The sequence below is a fragment of the Tinamus guttatus genome, unplaced genomic scaffold (assembly GCF_059628265.1).
Source record: "Tinamus guttatus ecotype Peru unplaced genomic scaffold, ASM5962826v1 Tinamus_guttatus_pri_ptg000172l, whole genome shotgun sequence".
Lineage (NCBI taxonomy): Eukaryota > Metazoa > Chordata > Aves > Tinamiformes > Tinamidae > Tinamus > Tinamus guttatus.
The window spans coordinates 4,627,411-4,653,957 of NW_028288706.1; the positions used below are offsets into that span (position 1 = coordinate 4,627,411).

General features: G+C 44.7%; 2 protein-coding genes across 2 annotated transcripts in view; both read left to right on the forward strand.

The window, feature by feature from the left end:
* Positions 1-3,169: 3,169 nt before the first annotated feature.
* LOC104578519 (uncharacterized) overlaps positions 3,170-26,547 on the forward strand; it is a 30,341-nt gene continuing 6,963 nt past the window's right edge. The window contains exon 1 of the mRNA XM_088523107.1: positions 3,170-3,269. Coding sequence (XP_088379233.1) covers positions 3,194-3,269 — 76 coding nt within the window. The 5' untranslated portion in view covers positions 3,170-3,193. The remainder of the gene's footprint in view (positions 3,270-26,547) is intronic.
* Positions 10,313-26,247, forward strand: LOC148594972 (uncharacterized). The gene is made up of 14 exons (XM_088523218.1): positions 10,313-10,682; positions 11,459-11,716; positions 12,547-12,721; positions 13,327-13,536; positions 14,396-14,610; positions 15,720-16,033; positions 16,895-17,174; positions 18,121-18,209; positions 20,252-20,398; positions 21,167-21,342; positions 22,203-23,454; positions 24,430-24,512; positions 24,996-25,358; positions 25,932-26,247. Exons 1-14 carry the CDS (start codon positions 10,313-10,315, stop codon positions 26,245-26,247), a joined length of 4,248 nt encoding a protein of 1,415 aa, XP_088379344.1.

The following is a 26,547-nucleotide window of genomic DNA, read 5'->3' on the forward strand; positions in this document are numbered from 1 at the left end:
ATGGAGCCTCTCTCCCATTTCCAGCGGCAGCTGCAAAGATCCCTCCTGTTGGTGCACTCCCCTGCTGCTTCTCCTCTTTATCTTTGCTTTCCATTTTTTCCTAATAAGTTTTAGTTCCCTAATAAGATCTTTTTTCCTGAATCTTCAGACTCTCCAAGTAGTTATTTATTCAGTATCTGAGCGGCCCTACTGATTGCTACGCAGGGGACATTGTGGAAATAAGAGGCCTTTGCTGTCCTTGGTTAATTTGGTGGTCTCTGGTAACACTCCTCAATCTGTGTGCAGCTGTTCTTCTAAACTATTTCTCATGGCTTTGCAGTGTCCTCTAACACCAGCAATTGTGTGAAAGCCTGGATTCCAACATTCCGCTGTGTGTGTCCAACATGTAGCAGGTATTGGCGTGCTGGGATCTCCAAGATATAATCTGCTCCATTTTCTGAGGGCTGTGTTACCTTGTCTTTGTAGTCCGATCAGAGCACATCCTTGACAGAGGTGGGGTTTTTTGGTTTTGTTTTTTTAAGGAGATGGTATTATAGTGATTAAATCTCTTCCTTGAACAGTCTCTTCTTAAACCTATTGTAAAAGAAGTTGTGAACATCATCTGGAACTCTTGGACAAACTCCTGGACCCTAAAAGGTCATCTTTTATATGTATTTTGTGAGCTCTTCTGACTTTCATGTGTTTTGAGAGCTTTGAAAAGGTCTTGGCAAAAAGGGCACATTGTTATTTTTTTTAAAAAAGGAGCCACTTTTGTAACGTATTTATGTATTCTGGAAATTATTTATATTTTTGATATATTATAGCCTTTTTATTTAATTTATATAAATAAACAGAATAAGATCTTGATGATAAACTGTAACAGGTAATGCCTTAGGAAGGCCCGGGGCAGCCTAAGCAGCAGTCCTGGGTCTAGCTGGGAGCAGTAGTGGCTCCACAGTGAGCGCTCTGGCTGGAAGGGTCCTCAGCAGAGGACGGAAGGACAAGGTGAGTCGTGGCACAGGGGCCCAGCAGCAAGGAGAGCTGGAACAAGGGATTGCTGCGCAGTGGCTGGAGAGAGGAAGATCACCAGGTTTGTTTGAGATGGAGAGCACCAAGGTAGGAGAGACTCCAGGTAAGGCTGGGGAAGGTGTTTTGGTCAGCCAGAAGGAGAGATGGGGAAGACTTCCTTGCAGAAAAAGGCCGACTTTCTTGCAGAAAAAGGCCAAGTTTTGCCTTAAGTGGCATTCTAGGAAATACTGTTTCCCATAATGTATCACGTATTTCTCTCTTGTCAGTCTTAATATGTGAAAATAAGTAAGATCCCTTTCCATCTTCTCTGCTGTATTCCTAGTCAAGACATTTATCATCAAAACTTTTGCAATCAATTCTTTCTTATATCTTGACCTTCAGCAAATACAGTGTTACACTTTGGGCATATAAATTACAATCGTTCAACTAATAGGACTGCACCATAAGAAACTTGGTAGCATGTTAAGAAAAAAAAAATTAAAAAGAACAGTTACCGAAAATGCCTATATCCTCTTTTCTGTCATCCTTAAGCCTTTCAAATGGACACTTTGCCTAATGAAACAAAACAAAAATTTAACAACTGTGCCATTCGGATTGGAGATAACATTTTGCAGAGGCTTCTCTCAGTATTCTTGTGGCTACAGTTGACAAAATTAAATGGTTTTCCTAATTCTAACAATTCTCCCAAAAGAGGAAAAATGACTTGCAGCATGTCAGATAGGTCACAATGCAGCCTGCATGCTGCAAATTATCAGAAAGCCATTATTCATTCTCCTGCTCCGTTAATCTGTACGCAAGGGTGTCTCTTCCAGCTAATATTGATGTTTCCATCTGCCAGTGATGACGTTATCAATCAGTTTCATGTGTATACTTTTCTCTGTTTTCGTATGTTCCTAACACAGGGTCATATCTCTCTTGGAAAATCCATTGTCTCTATAAGAAAAAAACCTTTTCAACTAAGATTTGAATTGTTTCCTACGTTAAAAAGTAGCCAATATGTTATTGGCAATGCATAAAGCCCTTGTCCTACCCCGACACACCTGATGAGCTCCAAATGAGCTTTGGAAAAAAACTGCTTCCAAATGTGTGTGACAACGAAGTGATCTGTGTGAGTGCCTATGGATACTAGTAGAGGAACTTTTGCAGCTACTGCCTGTTGTTTTGTGCATTATCACATTTCCTACCTACAAAATCAGTAGGGTGATGACTGTTGTGCCCTCCCTTTCTACCCGACCAATAACTCCCAACTATTGTGTTTACGGTGCTAAAGTTTAGGTACCGAAGTGCTAAATACAAGAACAGCCTTGTGCTCATCCAAGGGCCTCCTGGAGCCTTTGGTAGCTCCATGCTGGTGGATTCCGTGGGCTTTGGTCAGTGACCTGTGCGCTTCAGCTCCATGGTGGCCGTACGAAGGACGGGGGGAGGCCTGGCCACGCAGGTCCCACGGAGGTTCCTGGGGACACAGGTAACGCGTTCACGGTGCGTTCCGACCTCCTTGCGTGCGGTTGCTCTTCCCTTTCATCTCGCCCCAGCCGCGGTGGTGGCTGACGTGTGTCCCTGACGCCTGGGCCCCGGTGCCGGCAGCCCTCCTGCGGCCTCTCAGGGCAGGTCTCCGCTCTCCTGCTTTGCCCCTCTGCTTTCGCTGGGGACCTCGAGGGCCAAGAACCTTCCTCCTGCTCCCGCACGAGGCCCAGAAGCGGCTCCCCCGCGTGACAGCGGCGCTTCCCCCACGGGGGAGCCGCGTGCTGCAGGTAACGAGCTTGCCCGCCGTTCATACTCGGCAGCAACGGGCCCTGAACGGCGAGAAGCGCCTCGTAACGCGCCCGGACAGCGCCGAGCACCGGCAGCAGCGCCGCCGCCGCCGCCATTTCACGTCGTCCTCGCAGGCCGCGGCCGCGACCGCCGCCTGCCATTGGCCGCCGCCGTCACGTGGCTCCGCCGCCGGGCTGTGGGCGAGCCCGGAGCGGGTAGCGGCCCGGCCGGGCTCGGCCCGGCTCGGCCCGGCCTCGCGGCGGCCGCTACACGGTCGGAGCCGGCCCCGCGGGCCCGGGCAGCGCGGCTGTCGCCTCGAGGCCGCGCGTCGCTGCTCTCTGGACCCCGGCGCAGGCGCCCCGGCGGGGCGGGCGGCCGGGCTCTGCTCTCCCCTTTCCCTTCCCCCGGCAGGAGCTCCGGGCAGCGGCGGAACATGATCTCCCACATGGAGCAGGACGAGGAGCGGTGGCTCTGCCGGCTCCAGGCGCCCCTGAGCAGCGCCCGTGCAGGTAAGGGCCCCCCGCGCCGTCCGAACCGGGTCTTCTGCGGCTTCGGGCACTCCCGAGCCAGCCGCGGTGTGGGGTATTTCATAACCCGCTGTGTGTTTTATTGCTGTCTGCATCTGCGGGTGTTTTAGCATCCAGCCTAACTTACATTGAGGAATTCTGCAGCTTGCAGCGCTTTGTGAGGAACCACATCCTCTGCTTTGAAGCTGCCTTCTACTGGTTCGCTGGATGCCCGTGGTTCTTGTTTTGGAATAAACAGCGCAGGGCAGATGGCTGCCCACCCTCTGCAGGACATGCGTGTTCTTACAGAGCTCTGATATCTCCCATCAGATGAACCTTTCTTGGGCGGAACACCCCGTTAAATCATTTCTCATACAGAGGCTGCTCCAAACCTGGGCATCCATGTTACCTTTCTGTACCTTTCCCAGTACTATTAATATAGCACATCATTTCAGTCCCATGTCATTGCTCCAAGCCATTTTTAGCTCTACTGTTCGGCTGAAGTTCAGTAGGGAGCTGTTATCTCCCAGCTGCCTGCATTGAGCCAGGGGAATCTGCACTCCCCGGTTAGCAGGAACCACGTGTGCCTTCCACTGCTGCCCCTGCGCTCCCGTCACCGCCACTCTTGGGGAACTGGAGCTTCTTGTGCCCAGAAGGTGACATCGCAGGCCCTAAGCGAGTGGCTGCAAACTCCAATAGCTGGGACCGGTCGCAGCTGCTCTTCAAATGCAAAGATGATGGATCAGGGACTGGCTGGTCATCTCAGACACAGACCACTTCCCTAATGGGACAAAAAAGTGAGTTTTAGTAACAAAAGTCTTGTAGATCAGCTCCTACGCAGGGAATCTGATATCCTGCCTCTGATCAGCTGCATAATTTTGGGAAAGCTCCTTCCTCTCTCTATGCCTGTTACTGTGGCAGCGTCTTCCAAATATTCTTGGGTGCAAATAGCAAATGGAGGCTTTTGTAGCAACGATGACCTTGTTGCATTGCAGCAATGGTCAGAAGCATAGAAATGTGCTGTGAAATAGATACAGGTTTACCAGTATGAACATCTACAGATACTAGCAGATACTGTTAAATCTTTTTGCTTTGGAGTCTGTTTATATAATAATACTACAATACAGCTGGTTGTTTTTAAGTGCAGATTTTAAAAAGGCTGCAAGGTATTCACATGGATCAGCAAGGTTCAAGGTGGTTGTCGTCTAGAAGTTGAACACAAGTTGTAAATGATTCAGATGATGAAGAAACAGATTCCTGTGCGTGTTATGCATTTCACATTTTTGAGGGATCCTCCTCTTTTAAGTGTCAGTGTTTTTCATTGGACAATTCAGTGCGATTCGCCACCTAAGCCAGTAACATCTATCCCAGAGAACTTGGCCTTTGGGGCTCAGTACTAGCAAGTGCTATGCTGGAAGGTGAGGAATGTGATCTGACATTTCTAGAAAGCTAAGGTTTTACCTTATGTGTTAGTTTTTAAGGGCTGTATATAAGGGTTTTGTCTCTTGCTTAGTCCCTGCCTTGCTTTGTCTATTTGGAAACACAGATGAGAATATGAAGGCAAAAGTAAGATTGTTTGGAATAATTTAGCTCTCTCCCTATACTATGTTTCCTGTGTCTCTAACATTTAGTTTGGGTTTTTATTTTAAGTATTTGGTGCTCAAGAATGGCATTTATAGTACTGTGCAGCAAAATATTACTGTGACTTGGCTTAGTAGTAATTGTGGAACCGATGCAATGTCTCAGTACCTCCTAACTGGAGTATTTTCGGTATATTTGTGCAATATTTGCTTGCAAGTTCTTGCAGGATTTTCTTAAGAGCATTTCTAATTCCCATGAAGCGTAGCAACTTAAGAAAGAAGTTGAATAAACCAGCAGAAGTGTTGAAAGACACAAAAACAAAGGAGTTTTTCATGTCAGTTTTTGCAAGCTTCAAACCTTTAGACCTTTAGCCACAACTAACTCAATTGCTTTTGAACACAGTCTGAAATTAAAATGCAGTGTGTGATCTGAGCCCAAACTAAATGCTGTGGAAAGGCAACATCCGTCTTCCTTGTCAACTCCAGGTAGCAGAAAGCACAAATGAAAGGTAATGCTCTGTCGCTTGCCCGATGGGCTCTGTGAAAGCCTGAGCGATGGAGCTGTCCACCTTCCAGCTTCATTGCAAGCAGGAAGGGGCTTGTTAAATCCCTGGAGCAGGAGGATTTAATGGACTTTAGCAGCAGCTTTGTGGCCCGCAAATGACCACTGCGGGTTTTAACCACAGAGCTGAAAAAGCAAATATTTGATGCTCGCAAGCAGAGGCTCCGTCTTTATCTCCTCAACATGTATGTGTTTCTAGCATTGGATGTTTCAAAGACCTTAATTCTTAATAGAAGCGCCCTTCCCTGCTGTAAGTTTTCGTGCTTTGGCGCTGTTTTTGCCCGAGAGCGGGTGAGCGGTGTGCCCAGCGGATCGGTGTTTTAGGGTTTTACTCCATATTTGAGCGTTTTTATTTTATTTTCCCGCGCTCGGGGCGGGCGGCCCTCAGGGGGCGCCGTTGGCGAGCGGCGGCCGTTGGGCCCGGCTCGCAGGGCGGGGCCCGTCACCACGGCAACCGCTGTGGCGTCAGGAAGTCTGTGTTGCGCCTGCGTCGCTCGGCTCGGACGCGCCTGCGCGCACCGCCCGAGCAGCGGCAAGCGCGGGCCGTTGGCGCGCGGTGCATGCGCTTCGCTGCGGTCCTTCCCGGTGTTGTGGCGGGGTGCGAGGAGCGGAGGGAGCCGCGGCTGCGGCGGAGAGGTCAGCGGCGGGCCGGGGGCGGCGAGGACCGGGCGGGAGCGGCGGCACCGGCGCCCCCCGATCCCCTCCGCGGGCCGCGGCTCTGTGCGGAGGGCCGGGCCGGCGGCGTGATGTCACGGCGGCGCCGCTTGCGCGGTGGTTCACGCCTCTAAAGTGACTTAAAAAAAAAAAAACTCGCCAAAAAGATACCGACTTAGCCCGGGAGACCTCGTTCTTCACAAAATTGTTTGGATTCGTGTTAATTCGTTATCCATCGAGTCCCGTATCAGTCATTTATTTCGCGTTGCCGTCCGTTTCGGGCTGCAAGATTCTTGCTTCCCCAACGGTCCTGCTCAAACGTCGCCGCTGGGGACGGGGATTCTGAGAGATCGGGGGCTCTGCCGGGCCAGAGAGCGCTCGGCCTGTTCGCCCGTAGCATCTGTTGCGTTGCAGCTCGTTGCTAGAAATCGGGACCTGCAGGAGCTGTGGTTTTTAATAGTGTTTGGGCTTCTCTTGTAGTGCACTAATGTCATCATCATTATGGGATAGATGCCATTAGACCATTGATTTCTGAGTTATTAGTGTTAATAACGATCTAATAGCGTTGTTAGTTTTTTGTGGGTTTTATGTACACCAAAACCCCCTTTTGAACATTCTCTAATAAATCTTGTGTAATTTTACTACATTCTCATTTTAATGCAGTTCCTTTTTTTATGTTCTGCACTGCACCATTTCATTATCACGTTGCTGTTTTGCATATTTGTTTTTATTCCTGCTCTGAATATTTCTCCTCTGAAAATCAGATTAGCATTTAACCACTGGTGTCCTGTTCGTTAGTTGTGGAATGGTAGAATTTTGGGCATCAGTTGAAATGTTTTTAAACAGTGCTTAATTCTCAGTTGTATTTTTCATTTTGAAACACCCGCTGCATAGATTCCTGATTTGTATGTTACTGTGTTTGCATACAAGCCATGAAAATTTGCACCTGAGCAACCGTTACTTTTTATTTTTATGATTACTTCCCCTTTATCCTTCCATAGGAGGTATAATGTGAAGTTTTTCCTGTTTTCAATAAGATGCTCTGTAAAATAGGAGGTTAGTTTCTATAACACTTAAAAAACAGGGGCAGTTTTTGTCATGTAAGTACCAATTTAAAATTCATTTCTGGAACGTGATAAAAATTTAGCTAGATATAAAATGTTTTGCCTTATGTACGAGGTACTAGTGAGGGGGGTTGCTTTAAAGGAAACATGAACATGATGCACTGATGGGTTATGAGGGAACATAAGTGGGTAGTGTCTGGTAGACAATGATGCTGGTCATTGCTAAGGTTGCTTCTTAAAATCTGTTTTTTTTTTTTTTTTTTAGCCGTTATTTTTTGCTTGTTAATTTGTCATTGCTTGTATTTCCCTATCTGTTTCAGTTACCCTTGTCTGCATAGGAAGACTGACAGAGACTAGAGCAGAAAGGTTAGTACCTGATTTGGAATTTGTCTTCTACACTTATATTTGTGCTCTGCTCACTGAGTAACTCCTGTTCTCTCTCCTCAGTATTATATATTATATTGGCACTTCCACAAAGCCAGAGAACGTGCACTGTGCAGCTCTTGCATTATGTCTCAGTAGGAGAGAGTGTGCCATAGAGTTGTGGTTCTGGGTTCAAGAAAGTTATTAGGAAACAAGATGGAAAAAGAAAGGGCAGACTATTCATGGTATCATGAGTCCCAACTTTCTGCTCAAAATAGGGTCAGCTCTAGAATTGCATTGTGTTGTTCAGGACTTTATCTAGCCTGATCTATTCTGACCTCCAAAGAGCTGCGTGGGGGGGTTTTGTTGTTTGTTTGTTTGTTTGTTTTCTGCAGGAGCAGTGCTGTTCACTGCTGGGAGCAGTGCTGGGCTGAGCAGATCCTGAGTAATATTTGAATTCACACACATATTTAAGTACACAGGTACTTGTGGAAGTGGCTAAACTTAGCACCGTTAGAGCATCTGCTGTCACCTTCTCCCACCCTCTGAAGCTTGGAACTTGAGCAAAAAGAGGAATTAGTAAAAATACACTAAAATCTAACCCTTTCCTCCCAATTTCTAGGTTCCATCTTCAAGAACCATCTAGGTTCTTGCTGCTCTGTGCTATTTTGATTATATACATCAAAAGGTTCAGTTGGGCTATAGACCGAACATCTAAGTGGATAGGTAAGTGCTGCTGTTTATTTTATTTGACCAGCTTGTGTGATTTGTAGAGTCCTAAAATCTTACAAAATTAATTGAATTCTATATTGAAATAAATAATTTTGCAAAATTTGTTACTTGACAAGCTCTACAAGATGGTGCCAAAGGGGCTTTAAGGTACATCAATGACAGCATGATCAGATGTATTTAGAGGATCCTGGTCTGTGCCTACGCCTCACTACACGTCTGTAGATGGAGGAGTAAGATAGATTAATCCTTAGGTTTGCATTGCTTATAGATCTCACGTGATCTGCCTGGGGCATTCAGTATTAATTGCAAACAAAAGTTTAACATCAGGAAGTCACCGTAAATAATATGACATGTGTACGCATATGTCTGTGAGAGTTATTTAAAGCCATGGAGGATGTGAGATTCTCTGTGTGCCTCCTCCTACTTAGGGAAAAAAAAAAAAAAAAAGGTCAATTTGTAGTGATAACTACTCCAAGATTCTGTCTGAAAAAAATAAATTTATGAACTGGTTACAGAAAATGTCAATTTCTCTCTCAGGAAATGATCCAAGACTTACAGCAAAGTCCTCTGCAGGTTTGGGAGGTTGAATTTAAAATAGATAAATCCATTAACATCTGTAATTGCTTATAGGAAAGGCTGACCTGTGAAAATGTGTAACCAGCATTCCTTAGCCTTGCATGGCTGCAGCCAAGCCATTTGAGAAAACAATCCTGCTTGTGTTCTTCCTGCATTTTGAGTCTTTTGGTGCCCAGAGCTTTATTGGAGAAACTGAACCACAGCTGCTGCCATTCCAAATGAAACACTCTGTTTAAGTTTTGAAAGAAATGGATTTGGGAGTCAATATAAAAGCTCCATTAAAATAGCCAGAACCGTAGTGAACATAGGGCTAGGAAGAGGAGGACAATCAAAATGTCTAAGAATAGAAATCTAGTTCTAGTGTTGCTCAGGGATTGATGGCATTTCCATATGGATGTTGTTGTACCTATTGCTGTTCCAAGAAATCACTAGCTAGCACTGTTATTCTTACTGTAGAGAAAGTTTAAGAAACTTAGTTAAATCAGGTTTTTTTAAATTAGTTTAAGAAGCTAATTTAAACCAGCTAAGAAAGAGACAATACTTTTATCTGGTGTATTTGACAACAGTTTATGAGACATGGTCAGTGTCTACTGAGTAGCCAAAGGAGGAGGTAAGAACACAGAGGTGAAAGAAGGGTGGGCACATTTGTTAGATGTGCTCTCTCATCTGTCCAAGAAACTCTTCTGCAAGGCCAAGCACTGCTAAGCCTTACTCTGTTAGCTGCTTTTCAGCATGGGGACAGGCTCTCTTCTTTAAATATGCTGTGTCACAAAATGAAATTTTGCACTCCGAGTGACAGTCTTTCCTCCCCACCTTATGGGAGTGAATACATTCATTTTTGCTGTGTTATATAAATGTAGCTATGGATGCATATACAAGTGGGACATCTCAAATTCTGAGCTCCAGGCAGGATTCTGACCTCAAAGGAGAGGTCAGCATGCTTTTGAATGTGGCCTGTGTCTGTCTGTGCTGAAAGTACAGTATTAGTGTTTTGGGTCAATATGTGCTATTATATTTATGTGCTGCAATATTTTATATGAGAATCTCTTCTCCTTCAAAGAAGAGTCTTCAAAGAATGTCCTCTTTCAAATTGGTACCAGAGGCCTGTTTCACACTGCATCTGCGTATACCATCTTACATATCCACCTTTTAGAGGTTTTTCCATTAAAGGGCTTCAGTAAATCTTTCTGAAGCCCTCTAGCGTACCATGAAGATCCTACACATGCTTTGGGCAGATTGAAATGCTTCACTTCTATTCCAAAATCCTCTGAACAAGAAAGTCATCACTGTGCTGAGTGAAAATAAGCAGGGTCCTTGGAGAATGTGCTGCACTAAATGCTATAATATATTCTATGCAGATGAATTAATCACAGAGGAAAGTCCACCGTTGGAACAGTGGAGAAGTGCTGGCGCCTGAAGAATGAAGGCGGCGAGCCAGAGAAGACGCAGCCCTGACTGTTCCTGAGATCTTTCCCTGTAGCGCTGCTAGGCAGCATTACTGCAGCCTGCAGCACCATGGATGAAGAGGACAATGAATTTAAAGTAGTGTGGGCAAAAATTGTCGGTAGGGCAAAGAAGAAAGCTGAGGATACTGAGGAGAAAGCTGAGGATACTGAGGCAACAAAGAAGGTTCAGAAATGGACAAAGACCACTACAACAGGCAGATCTGTTCCTGGGAGCCAAATCGATCAGTGCTTTCCAGTAGTGAAGGGGAAAGATTTGCCACAAAATTTGGGTTCTAAGGTGCCGACAGGGATGCGTGAAGAAGACGACGATGCTGTGCCCTGCAGTAGTGGTGGGACGTCACAAGAAGACAGGAGAAGCGCTTTCCCTGACAGCCAGCTGCGCACAGTGACCAGTTACTCTACCAAGAGGAATGTGACAGGTGCGTGCACTGAAATCTTTCAGACAGAAAATAGGCTAGTACTGAAAAGACTCAGTTCAGTAGAGCTCTTTAGAAGTCTGGAGGAGGTATGCAGTTCTTCAGTAAGGTGAAACCTAAGTGCTGAGTGATATATGAGGGAGTCATTACCTTTTTTTTTGCGACTTCAGAATGTCAATCATCCCTCAAATCATCAAGAAGCAAGTTTAGATTATATCAAAGTGTTTTTTCACAGTGTGTTATTGTATTGAATGTTGAATTATGTTGCCATTGACTGTCACCAAGGCCAAAAAAATAAATTAAGAAAGGTTCTGGGTTAATTGATGAAGGATTGGTCTTTCAGTGATGACTAAATATGATGACCAGAAGGCAGTCACCAGTGCATGAAATCCTTAAACTGACAGCTAAGGTCAACCAGGAGAAGGATTATTTTGTACTTGTTCTGCCTGATACCCTTTCGTAATTATCTACTAGTGACTGCACTCAGAAACTGGGCTGGTGAGATCTTTGGTCTGATCTCACAGGTTGCCTCAAAGCAGAGCGGAGATACACTGAGCTGTTAGCCTGCTGCTCGTTACCACCCCTCCTTAGGAACACCTGTTGCTTGGTTCTGAGCCTGAAAGTCCGAACCATGGATAGGGCTTGAAGATCAGAGTAGAAACATGTTCATTCTTTTTGACTATCTCAGGTTGCTGTTTTGGGAAGCTTCCCAAGAGCTCCCTGGGCAGCTCAGTTACCTGTTTAATTCTGACTGGGAAACTGTGCTTTGTCCCCTTCAGTGAATGCTCCGAGTGACTGTTCCCAGACTACACTATCCTTCCGTCCTTCACAACTAGAGACCTGCTCTTCAGACACCTTGAAGACACCACTGCTGCCTGGCTCGAAGGTGCGGGCAGCAAAGCTGGCGGTGGAGAGAATGCAGCACTTCAAGAGAGTGGCACCTGAGCAGCTAAAACATAGCCTGGGCGATAGCTTGCCAAAGGCTGCAGCTAGCAGGAATTCCTCTGATGAAAGCGAGGAAGAGAACCCGGAAAAAGGTACGTTTCTGCTGTTATTTAGCTCCTGTGTGTGCATGGAGAGTGCTGAGGGCTGCTTAGGGTGATTGCATGAGCAGCAGTCTGGATTCCTGGGCTTTGTTCACAGCTGGACAGGTGGCTTGTGTGATGCTGAATAAATCGCTCCACATGTCTGAGAACTTGCTTTCTCTATTGATAAATGTGTATTGATCTCTATACTTCTCTCCTAGATCTTTTGTGAGGCTGAAATTTGATTTTATGTTAAGTTCTGGAGAGAGAATTTACTTTCTGGAAACAGGTTGAGATTCTAAGAGCATCAGTAAATCCAGTCGTTCTTCTCAGGGGCAATATTGTGTAGCTCATATAAATATGACCTTAGTTACTCCGTGTCTTCTGTAAATCTCTGAGCACTTACAAAATAGGATGTTCTATGCAGATGAATTGAATCCGTAGCAATTTGAATTCATAGCACTTTTTTTGGTGTTTTGGTGCTTTAAAAGTCAAGGCCCCTTTAAAAGTCAAGGCCCTGCTGGTTCTCTACGGACATGAGAATTTCCTGTGCTTAATATGTAATGTTTAAGACCCCATGTTCTCCCAGAAACTTCATCTAAAACATAACTCTCCTTTTGGTTCGGATACATAATGTGCGATGAACCAATTGCCACCTTCCACTCCTGGGGTAGTGCTCTCCTGTACTGTTTGTGCATTCCCTTGTGAGAAATGAGATGTGAAGATGCAACAGGAAGATTGCAGGGGTTTTTTAAGTTAATAAAATAATCATGACAAATGTAACAGTTTCATGCCTTTCACTACAAGATGTTTAACTCTATCATCTCTCCCTTCTGTGCCAGTTACCCACGATCTTCCATCCACAAAGGACGATGGTGCTTTGGCTTTTGCCCTTCAGCAGAAGATCAAGGAGGAAGTCCCGGAAAGCCTAGAGGAGAAGGGCTTGTTTTTTTGTCAGATCTGCCAGAAGGATCTTTCAGCCATGAACACAACACGACGGGGGCAGCACGTTAATAGGTGAAGCACTAGCATGAAAGGCCAGTGTGGCTTTCAGCAGCAGTGCCTTAGAGAAGATGTAATTGCAGACTAGGTAGCAAAGCTACCCATTAGTGTCCATTTCAAAATCAGCCCATTTCAACACCATTTATTCAATTAAATAATGATTTCCTAAGAACATTTGGTATGTCAGCTGTTTGCAAATCTGAGCTATTCGCTGAAGGAAAGATGTGATACTGTTTTGCAAGATGAATAAATACATAGACTATGCACTATATACCTTTGTAAATACTATATATATGCACTATAGACCTTTGCTTTCCACAGGTAATGAGAGTGGAAGGCTAAGGGAAGGATCCTTGTGTTTTCTTTTGTCAGAATGGTGTGGGCTTAAATTGATGCCAGCACTCTATAACAGTTTCCTTAGTGGTAAATATCAAATACTGTTAAAATATTACATACAGCTAGCTCTTTATAAATGAAAAGTCTGTGCTTCTCTGTAAAGAAAGTATTGTAAACAGCTTGCTTAAGTAGTTGGAGTTGCTCAATTACAGCATTTCAGGAGGCAAGGTTCAAAAAGAGCATTTTATTTTATTTTGTTTTGTTTTGTTTCCATCATCCTCCAGGTGTCTGGATGAGATGGAGGCAGCAGAGATCTCCTCCTCCAGCACACCAGCAATCCCTGATTGTCTCAGCTGTGGCAAACATTTCCAAACTTCCGAGAGCCAAACTACTCACTTGAAACGCTGTGCTGTGAAAATGGATGTTCCTCCTAAAATGCTGCTTCAGGCACTGCAGGTGTCTCAGTTTGGAGTTGCCTCTCCTAAGTATCCCAGGTAAGATTTTGGTGAAAATCTTGCTTTCCCTCAAAAGTGATCAGGTGGTGGATGACTATGAGTCAGCAGACAGGAGCAAAATGGGAAGTAAATAATCTTACACTAATTTGTCAGAAATATTTATGCTTTGAGAAGTAATTACGTAATAAAGCTGAATAGCGTGGTTGAGCTTATTAAGCAGAACATGCTATATGAGCATACAGTCTCTTTGGAGTATCTGTGTTTCCAAGGCCTCAGCTTTTCGGCTCGTTGCTGTCCTGGATACATGGGCCTTATCCACAGAGTCAAGGAGGAAACATACAGGATGTTTTGAATTGTGCTGGGTGCAGAGATGTATCTGCTCTTTGGGATTTGAGCAACATGTTCAGAGTATAGCGAGTGGTGCCTGCCTGAAATGTATCCAAAGGACTTTTAAGTCTTATTGTGCTGAGGAAGGGCCATTGCTTGTTTACTGTGGAAGTGTAAGATTGGCAGAACGGTTTTGGTGACGGTGTTCTTGACTTCAACCTGATTTTTGCCCTTTGATACAAAGTTTAGGTTTGAGGTAGCAGATGGTTAAGGCCATTCCTGCCCTTGCAAAAAAAAAAAAAAAAAAAAAGGGGCAGTTTGTCAGTGCTGCAGTCTTATGTTTACCTTTCCAAAATAAGATTTTCTCCAAATTGCTGTGAATTCCACTCATGATAAGAAATCCTTTTCTTTCCTCCACAGAAAAAAGTACTGTTGATGCTTTCTTATTATTCTGGATATGGGAATCTCTCTGAGGAAGTGGGGCAGCTGGTCTGAAGTGCTCAGGGTTTCTTGTCTCTGATCCAGTTATGTCATGTTAACTTGGGCTTTCTGCTGCATTCTTACGTTTCAGCAATCAACCAAACATATCAAAACGCAAAGAGTTCTCCGGAGATGACTCAAAGGAAATGAAAAAGAGGATCAAAATGGAACCTCAGGATGAAGATCTGCAGGTTGCTATGGCAATGTCACGCTCTCTCTTGGAGCAAGAAAAGCGTGAACAAGCAGCAGTAGCTGCAAATATGAAACCCGTGGCTGCCTTGCCAATCAAATGGAAGCCTGGATCAGGTATGTGTCACCGTGAGTGTCTCAGGCTATACTATTGGAGGAGTGATGTAACAGCCTGCTCTTCACTACCAACTTTTCTGTTGGGCATAGGGGATGACAACCACACTTCTGTTTCATTTAAGTTGTCCGAGATGGAGTAATGCAAAGTATCCACATACAGATAGCCAAGGGAGGCTGCAGGATGTTTCACTGAAATCCATTCTGAGTCTTATATTTATTTCACTGGTTGATTGTTTCAAAACTATAGAATGTTTTTAAGACGAGTTGTTTTTTTAATAAATCCCAAAGGGAAAACATGAAAAGACCATTGTTATTTTTTTTGCAGTGCATTTTTCTTATTCACTGTCCCATACCCTTGATTATGCAACTTTTTCATCCTTCTCTCCTTGCTCTGCTTTCTTTCTGAAGTATATGTGCATACAACTACACACGTTGAACCTGTGGTTTGCTATTTAAATGCACAAAAATGGTCAGAAAAGAAGCCAGTTGCCCTGGGGGAAGGTTGAGTTCTGCACATAAGAGACACTTTGCTCTTCGTGGCTCTCCTCAATCTCTTCCTGCTGATAACCACTGCCAATTATATTGGGAATTAGGAAGTCAAAGGCAGTAAAGAAACAGACCTGAGAAACAGACCTGACAAATGAGAGCTGTGCAGGATTCATATGTGCTGTGGTTTGACATGAGTGACCATCACCAGTGATCAAGACGCACCAAAAGCAGTCCTTCATGGCTTTGGAGTCTTTTTTCTTCTCTCTCTCTCTCTCTTTTTTGAGTGAAGCGCTGCTAACTAGCCAAAAGCACTGTACGCTCACTGTTCAAAGGGTCTGGAAGGTAGCCTGCACATAGGTATCAGTTGCTTTCATAGTGATCTGATTTGACAGCTCAGCCCAGCAGGACCATGTGTGCACGAATAAGTCTTCCCTGAAGGTTTGTTTCTCTGGCAGAAGTAACGGGAGGCTTGGGACTTATTGCAGAAATCTTGTGTTCTGCTGTAGTTGCATTTTGATCATTGCCAACGGCAACACTTGAAAAAGCTGGCAGGTTCAGTTCCTCTGCTTATGTGTTCAGCTGTTCATTTATTTGGGTTTCTTTTGCTTTTCTTTTTAAAGAGAAAAGAACACGTAAAAGAGGCCCAACTACTCCTCCACCGTTACTGCTGCGGGATCCAGAGACAGCCCGCAAAAGGACTGAAGAGCGAGCCGCCATGGTGCTTACACAAGAGATGGAATTCCCTCCCACTCCTCGGCTTCCCACCAGTAGGATTTTGGAGGATGGATCTGAGAAAACAGACTGGCTCATGCCATCGCCCAGAAACAAGGACTGCCCTTTATGGAACAGCAGTGCTCTAACAGGGCCCTGCGACCCTGAATCATTCTACACTGCTGAACTGACCCCTCCAATCGTACCTTGCATAACTGTGCAGGTGGGATGCTCTTTTCTCCTTCCTCTGGTATTTGTGTGCCACAGTTTACTTGCTCTGTAGCCCTTCTCTTTTCTGCCATTTAAGTGAGTCACCCCATGCTCTGCATGCTCTCTGCTCCTGCACAACTGTCCCCTGGTCTCACACAAGTAGGTTTGGTGATCTTGAACTTTCACTTCTCCCTTTTGGACAGGAGGCTGAGGCTTGTGTTGCCATGCTGTTCTTTGGGCTTTTGGAAGACCAAACAAATGGGAGCAGAGCACTGAGTGAGAGGGCTTGAGCCTCTTCATTTTGCCACTAGCTTAGCTATTTTTACAGTAGCCTGACTCTTGTGTTCCTTCTTGATACTTTTCTCTGACTGATTATAATCAGAGCCTTTCTCTTTCTTTACTCATGTTTTGTATCAAGGCAGCAAGGAACAGTGTGGAAAGTTCACACTGAAGATGGATGCTTGTGTGTTACACTGAGGAGGGGGTGGGCACTCCTAGGGTTGTAAAGTGAAGCGTTTGCATTTCAGGCTTTCCCCATGTATCCCACTGCCTGAAGCTGCATGCAGGACTGTGATCCAGTTTTAAACCAGGCGGTCTCACTCTGTTATTATCCAGATGTCTTGCCTCTCGTTTTTCTGTAGTTTTATAAATGCTGCCTACAGAAACAGACAGGACCTTTTAGTCTGTCGCCTTATAGCACTATCTTCTTGGAGAGCAAGTATGTATCTGGGGATCGCTCAAAGTATTTTATTAATATTTATTAAGATATTTTGAAAGTATGAACTAGAGATCAATTCAGAGACTGTACTCTGAACTCTGCAAATACATACAAAATTAATTTATTGATGTCTTTTTTTTTCTCTCCTTTGATCAGATTTGTAAGTCAGAGACTTCTCTGCCATCAGTGGGATCTGATCAACCAGAAGTATCTCAGCAACTTCAGCCTGATCTCAGTCCTCATTATCCTGCTTCTCCAGAGACTGGAGAAAAAGCTGCTGATGAAGCCGACTCGGGCTCTGAACAGGCTGGACAGATTTCGTCTCAGGGCGAGAAGGTTCATGTTGAGACTCTGCAGCAACTGATTGAGTTGGCCATGGAAGCACAAACTCAGTGGATGCTTGAGGTTAACGACGCTCAGGAAGTCGAGCAGCCAAGTAAGTTCTGGCAGCCTCATGAGCCTCCTCTCTGGTGTCATCAGCTATGAGGAGCCACGTTGAGCCATACTGAACTTGGAGAGCAGTGGCAGCAGCCGCAAGATGATATTGTTGATCCAGGGGGTGATATTTGGGGGCATTGTTCTGTAGTAGGCTTTAGGTACAATCAAGTTGACATTTCTGAAATGATTCATAGATCCCAATATTTAAGAAGAGCTCCTCTTAGACAGCAGCTTCTAGATTTTATTTTAAAAATCCTTTAAAGGTGTCAGATGCGTTTCTGCCAGCCGGGGGCCCAGACACGGCCAATCGTGAGGCAAAAATATATCCCCAAAATATATGCTCTTTTCTGCCTAGTGGCTTTTGCCGACAGCACTGTCTTACGAGGTTTCACCAGGAGAAGACCTGGTGAAAGAAGAGCGTAAGAGATGATGTTGTGTTGGTACATGGATACACAGTCCCTGAAGTTGATCTGTACAGGCTGAAAAAAGTCCACCACCTAGAATTCCTTCAAGAGCAGCTCTAACTTCCCTGGTTACAGTGGTGTGCATTGCACAACGGCACATTCCAAGACCAATGGTAGCCTTAAAATTGTCCAACCATTTAGCATAATATATGCACTGTGTGTCTCCTGTTCACTCATCAGTGAAGACTATGGTTGCTAAATCTAATGTCTCTCTGCTTTGTACTTGACTTGGGTAAAATTCCCTCAGTTCTCCTATTAAGCTGCAGCAAATGGCTGCTGGTCATATGCCAAGAAAACCAAATGCATCTGATAAAGCCAAGAGGGGGAGGCTGAACCATTCAGCTCAGAAATGTCAGCCTGGGACAGGAGTCTCTTGGGGAGTTGTCATGGCAAGGAAGAAATGGCAGTTAAGATTTGCCACTTCATTCTGTCTTACAAGAAGGTTGTACATGACTTGAGATGTGCCTTTTCTTCTTTGAGGAAAAGAATTGACTTCCAGTGATTCTTCACTAAGTGGCTTTGCCCTTCTACCCATAGAGAAGAGATTTCCGAGAAGCAACGATATAAATGTAAGGACAAATGTTATTTTTCCCCTTTTTTGTATTGTTTATTTGCACTGTATTTTTGTATTGTTTATTTGCACTGTATTTTTGTATTGTTTATTTGTTAAAAAAAAGCCTCTCCTGTTTGATTAATTTCCAGAAGTATGGAGTATTTCCCATTCATTTTCACAGAAACAGAGATGTTTAAGCATTACAGTCACTCACAGGAATCATCATAGGCAAAGCTGAAGTCCAAATACGTGATGTTTCATTGATGCCCACAGGCAGGCTTGTGGGTGTTTCAGAGTGTTTGTCCTACTTAATTTAAAATAACAGGTAACATAAAGCAAATTTGTGCATAATTTACACAAAGAGAACCAGGTTAAATATTGAGGCTGTAGTGCATAGAGTATTTGGGGGTAGTTACTAGGGATGTATCTGCTCAGCACTTAGGTAGTACTCTGCTTTGATGCCCAGCCTAGGTGACACAGGCCACACTTCCTGGAGACCAGGAGAGACAGAACTGTCTGGGGTTTCATCCAGGCTCATGTACGCACCCATTTTGCATGGTTCTGACCAGAACTTTGTCAATGCCTCTCCTCTTATCTTCCTTTCCAGTCTTTCTTTTGCACAGAGAATGGTGCAGCCAGAATATTTCTGTTCTTACTTAATTTCCCCATTTTCGAGTCATAATTTTAATGTCAGCAGGAAGGCTGTTCTGGGCTTCCTGCCTGGAAAGCAGTGCCTGCCTTCTCGGGGTACCGTCTTGCAGGTGTCCTACCTGCCAAGAAAAAGAGAGCAAGAAACACCTAACTAGTTTCCAGACTGAGCTTCCTGTCTTGCCCTTGGAGAGCAGTCCATGACGTGCAGAGTCTCCTCTAGCCCACCTGTGAAGCCTGGAAGAAATGGCCCAGCGTGTGCTGCCGTTTCCATGCTAACTGGTACTGGCTCCTTGCAAACACACTGAAGCAAGTAGAGAGGTTGAGTTCCCACTGAACTAACCTAGAAACCTGCTAATAAAATAAAGAGCTCTGCTGTTTCTGGTGGAACTACATCTCATGGAGTTGGATAAAACTTGCCTTTCTTCCAGTCTGCGCTAGGTTCAGAAAGTACAAGGTCAACAATTAGTGTCTCAGGTAAAGCTGCTTTCTACTTACAGTCAGGCAGCCTCCCTCAACCATGGGCTGCAGGTATTTCACGCTTCTCTGAAGCACTGGCCACCTCCAGAAGCAACACTGCTACCTAGGGAGTCTGAGTCTTTAGAAGATTGCCTTGTATGGGTTTGTAGTAGGGGTAGTGCCAGACATTAAACTAGTCACAGATAGCTTGGGCAACCAGCCTTCCCCAAACTTTCAGTAAAGGAGACTAAAATTATAAGAGTAAATACTTAAAAGTAAATAAATAAAGGAATTTTCAAAGGAGATTTCAGTAACAAGTGCACAAGTTCCTTTGGACTAGATCCCTGCATTTCTTTTATTCCGTGTTGCCCCCTTGTTGCAGAGGGCTTCTTCCCAGGTGTCATTGCTAGACCAAAACAGTGAACAAGAGAGGAAAGGCTCATTACCTTGTCCCTGGGTCATCCTCATTCCTCTTGCTCTATGCAATTGTTATGAACGGAGTTCAGTTCCATCAAGGTGGGAATTACAGCTTTCAAAAACATGGTGGAAGACAGCAGAGCAAGAGGCCAACTGCAGGCAGTGGCTCTGCCACATCAGGAAATGATGTGGTAAAGATCAGAGGATGATGATGTGCTGTAATGCAAAAGGCTGTTCCACAAGTAGAGTGGAAGACAGCATGTGACTGCCTCTTCACAGCTGCTAAGCTTTGAAGAGAGGAGAAGGAGGGAAACAAAGCCAGAGATGTGTGTTGGACTAGGTTGCTTACGTCTCTTATGGAAGACCTTGCACTGATAAGGATTCTGTTAGTCCTGAGAAGGCAAAGGCAGCCATACCCACGCTGGGACCCAGAGTACAGCAGTGCTGACAAACTGGGCTGTTGCCTCCTTATCTGCCAGGAAAATGCCTTACAGCTGTAACAACTTCTGTCTTTGTGTCCCTTCTATGTTCTAGTCCTCTTTCAGGATGCTGGCAGAAGATTACAATATCATGGTCAACAACGCCTACTTGAGTGATATCCAGTTTCAAGTGGACTCTGGAGAAATCCTTTATGCCCATATGTTTGTGCTGTATGCACGCTGTCCACGGGCTGTTCAGCTGGTAAGTACTGCTGTTAGACTTTTCTCTTCCCCTCGAGTAAAGCCCCTTTGCAGTAACAGGAGTTTGACCGTCTATTCCAGACTGATCACAACAAATGAGTTAGTGATGCCGTACAGTAAGCACGGAGTATTTGGAGATCCAGTGGCAAGTCACTCTGGACCTGCTGATTATGGAGTAGACAGTATTTACAAGCTGTGCTTGTAACTAACCCAGACAGAGGTCTGTCACTCCCACAGGTGCTATGGAGGTAGCTGCATTGACCTGTGCCTTTGGCAAGGCCAGTGAAGTAATTTCTGTGTTTCCAGAAGCATTTTGGTTCATACAGTTTCCAGCCTGCTCCTGTGCAATTTCCTGCAAAGGCAATGAAAGGCAGTGGGCTGAAGACAGGAACTTGCCCTCTGACAGAGCTGCCACCAGACCATACCAACTTCTTGACAAAGTTTTGTCATTCTTTCTGGAATCAGTAGAATTCGTTTTGTCCTCATGCATGATTACAGCAGTTTCAACTCAAGGTGCTTAGGACCATTTATGAGGGGTCCTTGAAAGCTTCAGGGTACAAGTTAACAGCTGTATGGAGCTCCCTATTCCCCAGGGAGCTCTGTATCTCTGGTCCTTTTAGCTTCCCTCTGAGGCATCAAATCCTGGCCATAGGAACAGACTTTGACACACAAAAAAAAAAAAAAATAGTGGCCTGATAGAGAGCAGATACTGCTGGTGTTGTTCCTTTATGAGGAAGCGGACCTTGTTTGCTTTCCTTTTACCGCACAGGTTTACGACGAAGGGATATATGTGAAGGTGAAGGACGATGACGACGAGCAGACGCGCCGGGTGCTGCTGAGCGATGTGACAAAAGAGGCAGTCCTCGCATTCCTGCGATATCTTTACACTGCTTATACTGACATCCCTGCTAGAATTGTGCCCCAGCTGAGGGCTTTGGCTACCAGGTTTGTATCATATGAGTGTGCTTTGGGTCACCTCATGCTTTCAGCCACATGGACTTTAACCTGATACCTTCTGTTGTGGTTTCAGTGGCTTTCACAAAACTCATTTCACTTGAGATGCAAGTACCTCTGCTTCCATCTTAAGTGAAATATGAACACACGAGCATCTTATCCTCATTTTTTCATGAATCTTTCTTCAGGTTACATCTGCTTGAGATTTTCTATTTTTGGTTTATGACTAGAACACTTTTGCCAAGTTTTGTCTCATGATCTTTAATGACAGCTGATGGTGGCAATGGTGATGAGTGTAATTCTCAAAGCATTGCCCTAGTGACACACTTAATCTGAATGAGACTTGCAGAATGTGGATGCAGGGAATGCTAATTTGTTATGTCAGTCATGATCCTAGACATGTGTTAGATAATGAACTTGAAACAGCAGCAGATGAAACACATTCTATCGGATCAAAATCACTTAGTTCTGGAAATGTAGGTGTCCTCCTTTTAAAGTAATTCTGAAAAAGACCAGGAAAAAAAATCTGCTCTTTTATGTTGATAGTCAGTTAAACTCATACCTAATCAAGGAGAACTGATTATCCTCTGTAGTGGCAGCGATGCATTGTTTGGAATGGGGGAAATAAGTGTGAAACCTGAGAAGATTATGGTGACACGGAGTGAAAACCTGAAATTGTTATTGACTTTATTAATGTTGAAACTGCATGTCTAATTTGGCACAACAGTTTCACAAATTAAATTTACTTTCTTTACAAGACTCACTAGATTGATCAGGCAACTATAACATTTTGGAATTTTGAATGAATTTTGAGGGAGATAAACATTAACATTTCTGTTACATTCTTGCAGGTTTGATTTAAGGGAACTTGTGCTCAAGTGTAAGGACTGCGCTGAAGAGAGCCAGGCATCTTCTGGAGTGGATCCAGAAGATGATCTCCTCTCTGCGAGAGATGATGAAGATAATGATAACAGAGCTGAGAACTTCAAAGAGCTCCTGAACTCAGTGTGGGTGGCTGAAGCTGAGGAAGAAGAAGCTGTGCTAAACCCTGCATGCCAGAAGGAAGACGACAACGGGGTGGGTGAACAGGAGTCGGAGGAAATATATGAGTTTGCTGCAACTCAAAGAAAAATGGTTCAAGACAAACTGGAGATGAGTGAAGGCACAGATTACAACATCTGTAGGGATACTGAGGTAGCCCAAGGTGCGAACCAGCAGACTAAGAAAAAAGAGGCAAAAAGGTCCGTATCTGCCTTGATAAGCAATGACTTCAGACATCTGAGGGAAGACAATGATGTGGAAACATCCAAATGTGACTTGTCTGAAGAAGCGAAAATGCAGAATACAAGTGGATGCAAAAATGTGAATGCCACAAGCATCAATTTTGAGTCTTGTCAGTTTGAACCTCAGAAGGGGGTTAGGAGATGGGAAAGTGGGAAAGATTTCAAGTTGTCTCAGGCTTCACATAATATGGGAGGAGACGACCGCTTGGAAGAACAACAATTCACCAACTGTTCACTGCACAATGATACTGATAGGCGTGAAAATTATAAATGCTTATTTTCCAAAAATCAGATAGAATACAGTGAGCCTTCTCCAATGAAAGAAGTTATCAAAGAGTCAGGAAAGGCTGTTAGCGAAAAACATGTTGATGTTAATGATTTGCTTCCTTACTCCAAGTCACAAAAAGACCTCTCTCCACAAAGGGATGGTTTTTTTGGCAGTCCTCCTCTCAAATCTTCTATGTCTTTTTATCCTGCTGTTGGTTCTTCACCTATGTCTTCAGAATCGGATAGGAAATTTCCCAGAGAAGCAAAAACACCAGAGAGAAATCAAAAACCATTCCCGTCTCCCAAAATAGCTTTCCAGAAAGCCAATGAGCAGGACATTACATCAGGAAATCAGAACATAGAGAGCACAATTTCTCCAGAAGAGCTTTCCTGCACTGATTTAAACAAGCATAAATATGCTTCAGTTTTGTCAACACCAGTCATAAAAACTCCGGATGTTGCAGTCCAGAACAGAAAAGAGGCTGATATTATTGTTTCATCTTCTGATGATGAAATGGAGCTAGAACAAGAGAGGAAGTTACCAGAGTCTGGCTCTCCTGAAAGTTTCCTGAAGCCCAGATTCTGGGAAGTTTCAGATAGTGAAGAGGAGGAATTCCCACAGATGCTTTTTTTAACTGAGAAGGTGTCAGCTTCAGCAGATGCCTGTCCGACAGACCTTGCAAAGACTCCCGGTGAGAGCTTGTATCTGTACAGAGTTCATTGAAGTAGGTTAAATTGTTGTCATTTTAGGTGATCATCCTGTTTGTTGTTCACCTGCTATATTGAGAGGGTGTTTTGGTCTTCTAATCCAAAGCAGTCAGGGCCAGGCACAAGAAGGTACAGTCAGCTTCTGATGTGGGGGAGTGCAACTAAATACGTGGGATAGTTGGAGCGTAGCCATTTGTGATCCATTCATGCTGCTGCTTTGACAGTGATCGTATGCATTGTAGAAATGATGAGACATTACCTGGGAGGGGAACTATCGTAAGTAATTAGTTTAACAAGCAGGATTTAGAACATGACCTGAGACTGACTGTGCTTCACAGTATCAGGAAATCAGTATCACTAAATCAGTATCTAATTCAGGCCCCCAGAACCTTGACTTGTTCGGTTTCTTCTGCATCAAGTCTCTCCTATGCAATTTTCTTCCTTGGGAAAGAACCACTTCACAGAATTCAGTAAACATATATTTTTAATTACCTTGCAGCAGTTCTATCAAAGCCTCCAGTGGGCTTTTTTATTCAGACCTAACATATGGCTCAATTTGTTTTCTGATTTAAAGACAATAAAAAACAAATATCCTAGACCCAAGGAAGACGAAAGTGTTGATCTGTTCAGTATAAAGGTATTTAGTAGAGCAGCTTGCAGACAAGTAGTTCTTCTTAAACAGTTACTATATAACATTAAAATATCTGCCACCAGGAGGGGAAGATATCATCCCTCCTATATCCTTCTGTACTAATTCTGATGACAATTTCATTCTGTTGCAGAACCTGCCTGTCAAGAGAAGGACAAGTCTCCTGAGAAGGACAAGTCTCCTGAGACTCCTATGACACCAATGCCAGCTTACTCCCTTATGAAGACCCCAGAACTGAGGAGGGAGTTGAGCAGGTTAGCACTGTTTCTACAAGTATATCTACAAAAAAAAAAGTACAAGTACATCTCTTTATGAGTAGAAAAAATACATGGAAGTTCCATCTCCATATGAGGAAGAACTTCTTTACTGTTTGGGTGTCACAGCCCTGGAACAGGCTGCCCAGAGAGGTTGTGGAGTCTCCTCCCCTGGAGATCTTCCAAACCCGCCTGGATGTCACCCTGTGCCACATGTTCTAGGTGTCCCTGCTGGAGCAGGGGGGTTGGACTAGATGATTTCGAGAGGTCCCTTCCAACCCCAACCATTCTGTGATTCTGTGAGAAACCTGCTGGTAGGTGGTGTGAAAGGCAGCTACTGTGCTAAAGGGGAAAACTTGATGGTTTTCCAATGTCATGCTCTTCCAGCTGGCCACTGAGCTTCCTGGCCTGGTCACATTCCTGAGCTATAGCAGTGGAAGGCGCAGCATTATCTTAGGCTTAAGTCCTACCTTTCTCTTTCAGATTTGGAGTTCGTCCTTTCCCAAAACGCCAGATGGTGTTAAAGTTGAAGGCCATATTCCAGTATACTCACCAGGACGTGGATACGGATGTGGATACTGACACAGAGGATGATATCCCATCCTCCCAGCTTCCCCCACAGAGGCCTCCAGCCAAGCGCCGTAGGCAGCTGAAGACTAACGGGCATGTTGGTGGGAAACGTGCCAAAATCTCCAACGGTAGACAGACACCAAATGTATCTCCAGAGAGGGGCTCTCTGGCAGCTGATAAGGAGGAGCTGATGCTCTCATCATCTCAGGAATCCTCATATTCTCAGGAATCGTCATCCTCGCTGGATGGCAGTGACGTCTCTACTGGTATACAGAGGTAGGGGAACAAAATACTAACAAAGGAGTCTACTGTGCAGCACAGAGATGAGCTGGGAAAATGGGCAATACAAGTGTCAATGCAGAATACAGGGGATCTGTACTGTAGGCAGCTTCCCTGAGCTTTTGTCACTTGAAGTAAGTTGTTCTGTTGTGCGTTTCAGTCTAATTGCTAGTGAGCTATTCTGAGAGCACAGAAATGCTCACGGGTGAAACTGCACATGGGCAGAGCTCAAAGCTGGCACTGCAAGGAGCCTCGCAGGGTTGAGTGAGAGCCTGCAAGAGGAGCAGGGAGCGCTGCTCGGTGAGCACTGCGTGTGGTGCTGCACAGAGCAAGTGTGTCAGCAGTAGTGCAGCAGGAGCAAGGAATGCCGGGCAGCACCGGCACAGCTCGACGTGCAGGTTTGCAGAACACGTGGCGTGTTCTGCCTCCCTCCCTTTGGCAATTGCTGGTGTCGGAGATGCTACACAGGGCATTGCAAGGGTTGGCAGCCAGGGACTTGGGCATCTCTGAGTGTGCCCTTGATGACCAGTTGTTTCCTTGATTGTTTTTTGCACTTTTTCTCACTTTTAGTTCTTGTAGCAATATATCCGAAGATGAGGAAGAGGAGCTCCCAGCTTCTCAGACAGCAGCCCAGGAAGCAGATACACTGGACGCAGTGGGAAACTACATCTTTACAAATTCAGTCCTGTACCACAAGGTCCTCTTTTACGAGCCAATTGAGCTGGCTGCACTGCACCGAGAGCTGAAAGCAAACGGCATGAAGATTTCCAAGGCAAAGCTGATGGATTTTCTAGATGCTTACTGTATCACCTTCACCACGGCTGCAGAGCGGAAGGAGAAGGAAGCCAAAGGCAAGGGGAACGGAAGACAGAGGAAACGCTACTGAATGGAGCCTCTCTCCCATTTCCAGCGGCAGCTGCAAAGATCCCTCCTGTTGGTGCACTCCCCTGCTGCTTCTCCTCTTTATCTTTGCTTTCCATTTTTTCCTAATAAGTTTTAGTTCCCTAATAAGATCTTTTTTCCTGAATCTTCAGACTCTCCAAGTAGTTATTTATTCAGTATCTGAGCGGCCCTACTGATTGCTACGCAGGGGACATTGTGGAAATAAGAGGCCTTTGCTGTCCTTGGTTAATTTGGTGGTCTCTGGTAACACTCCTCAATCTGTGTGCAGCTGTTCTTCTAAACT

Excerpts from the sequence above, each read along its gene's own strand:
- LOC148594972 (XM_088523218.1), top strand. The coding sequence starts at position 10,313 with ATGGATGAAGAGGACAATGAATTTAAAGTAGTGTGGGCAAAAATTGTC. Across the intron at positions 17,175-18,120 it reads TCAGGAAGTCGAGCAGCCAA|GAAAAGAATTGACTTCCAGT; the intron begins GTAAGTTCTGGC and ends TTCTTCTTTGAG. Across the intron at positions 23,455-24,429 it reads GGAAGTTACCAGAGTCTGGC|GACAAGTCTCCTGAGACTCC; the intron begins TCTCCTGAAAGT and ends TCTCCTGAGAAG.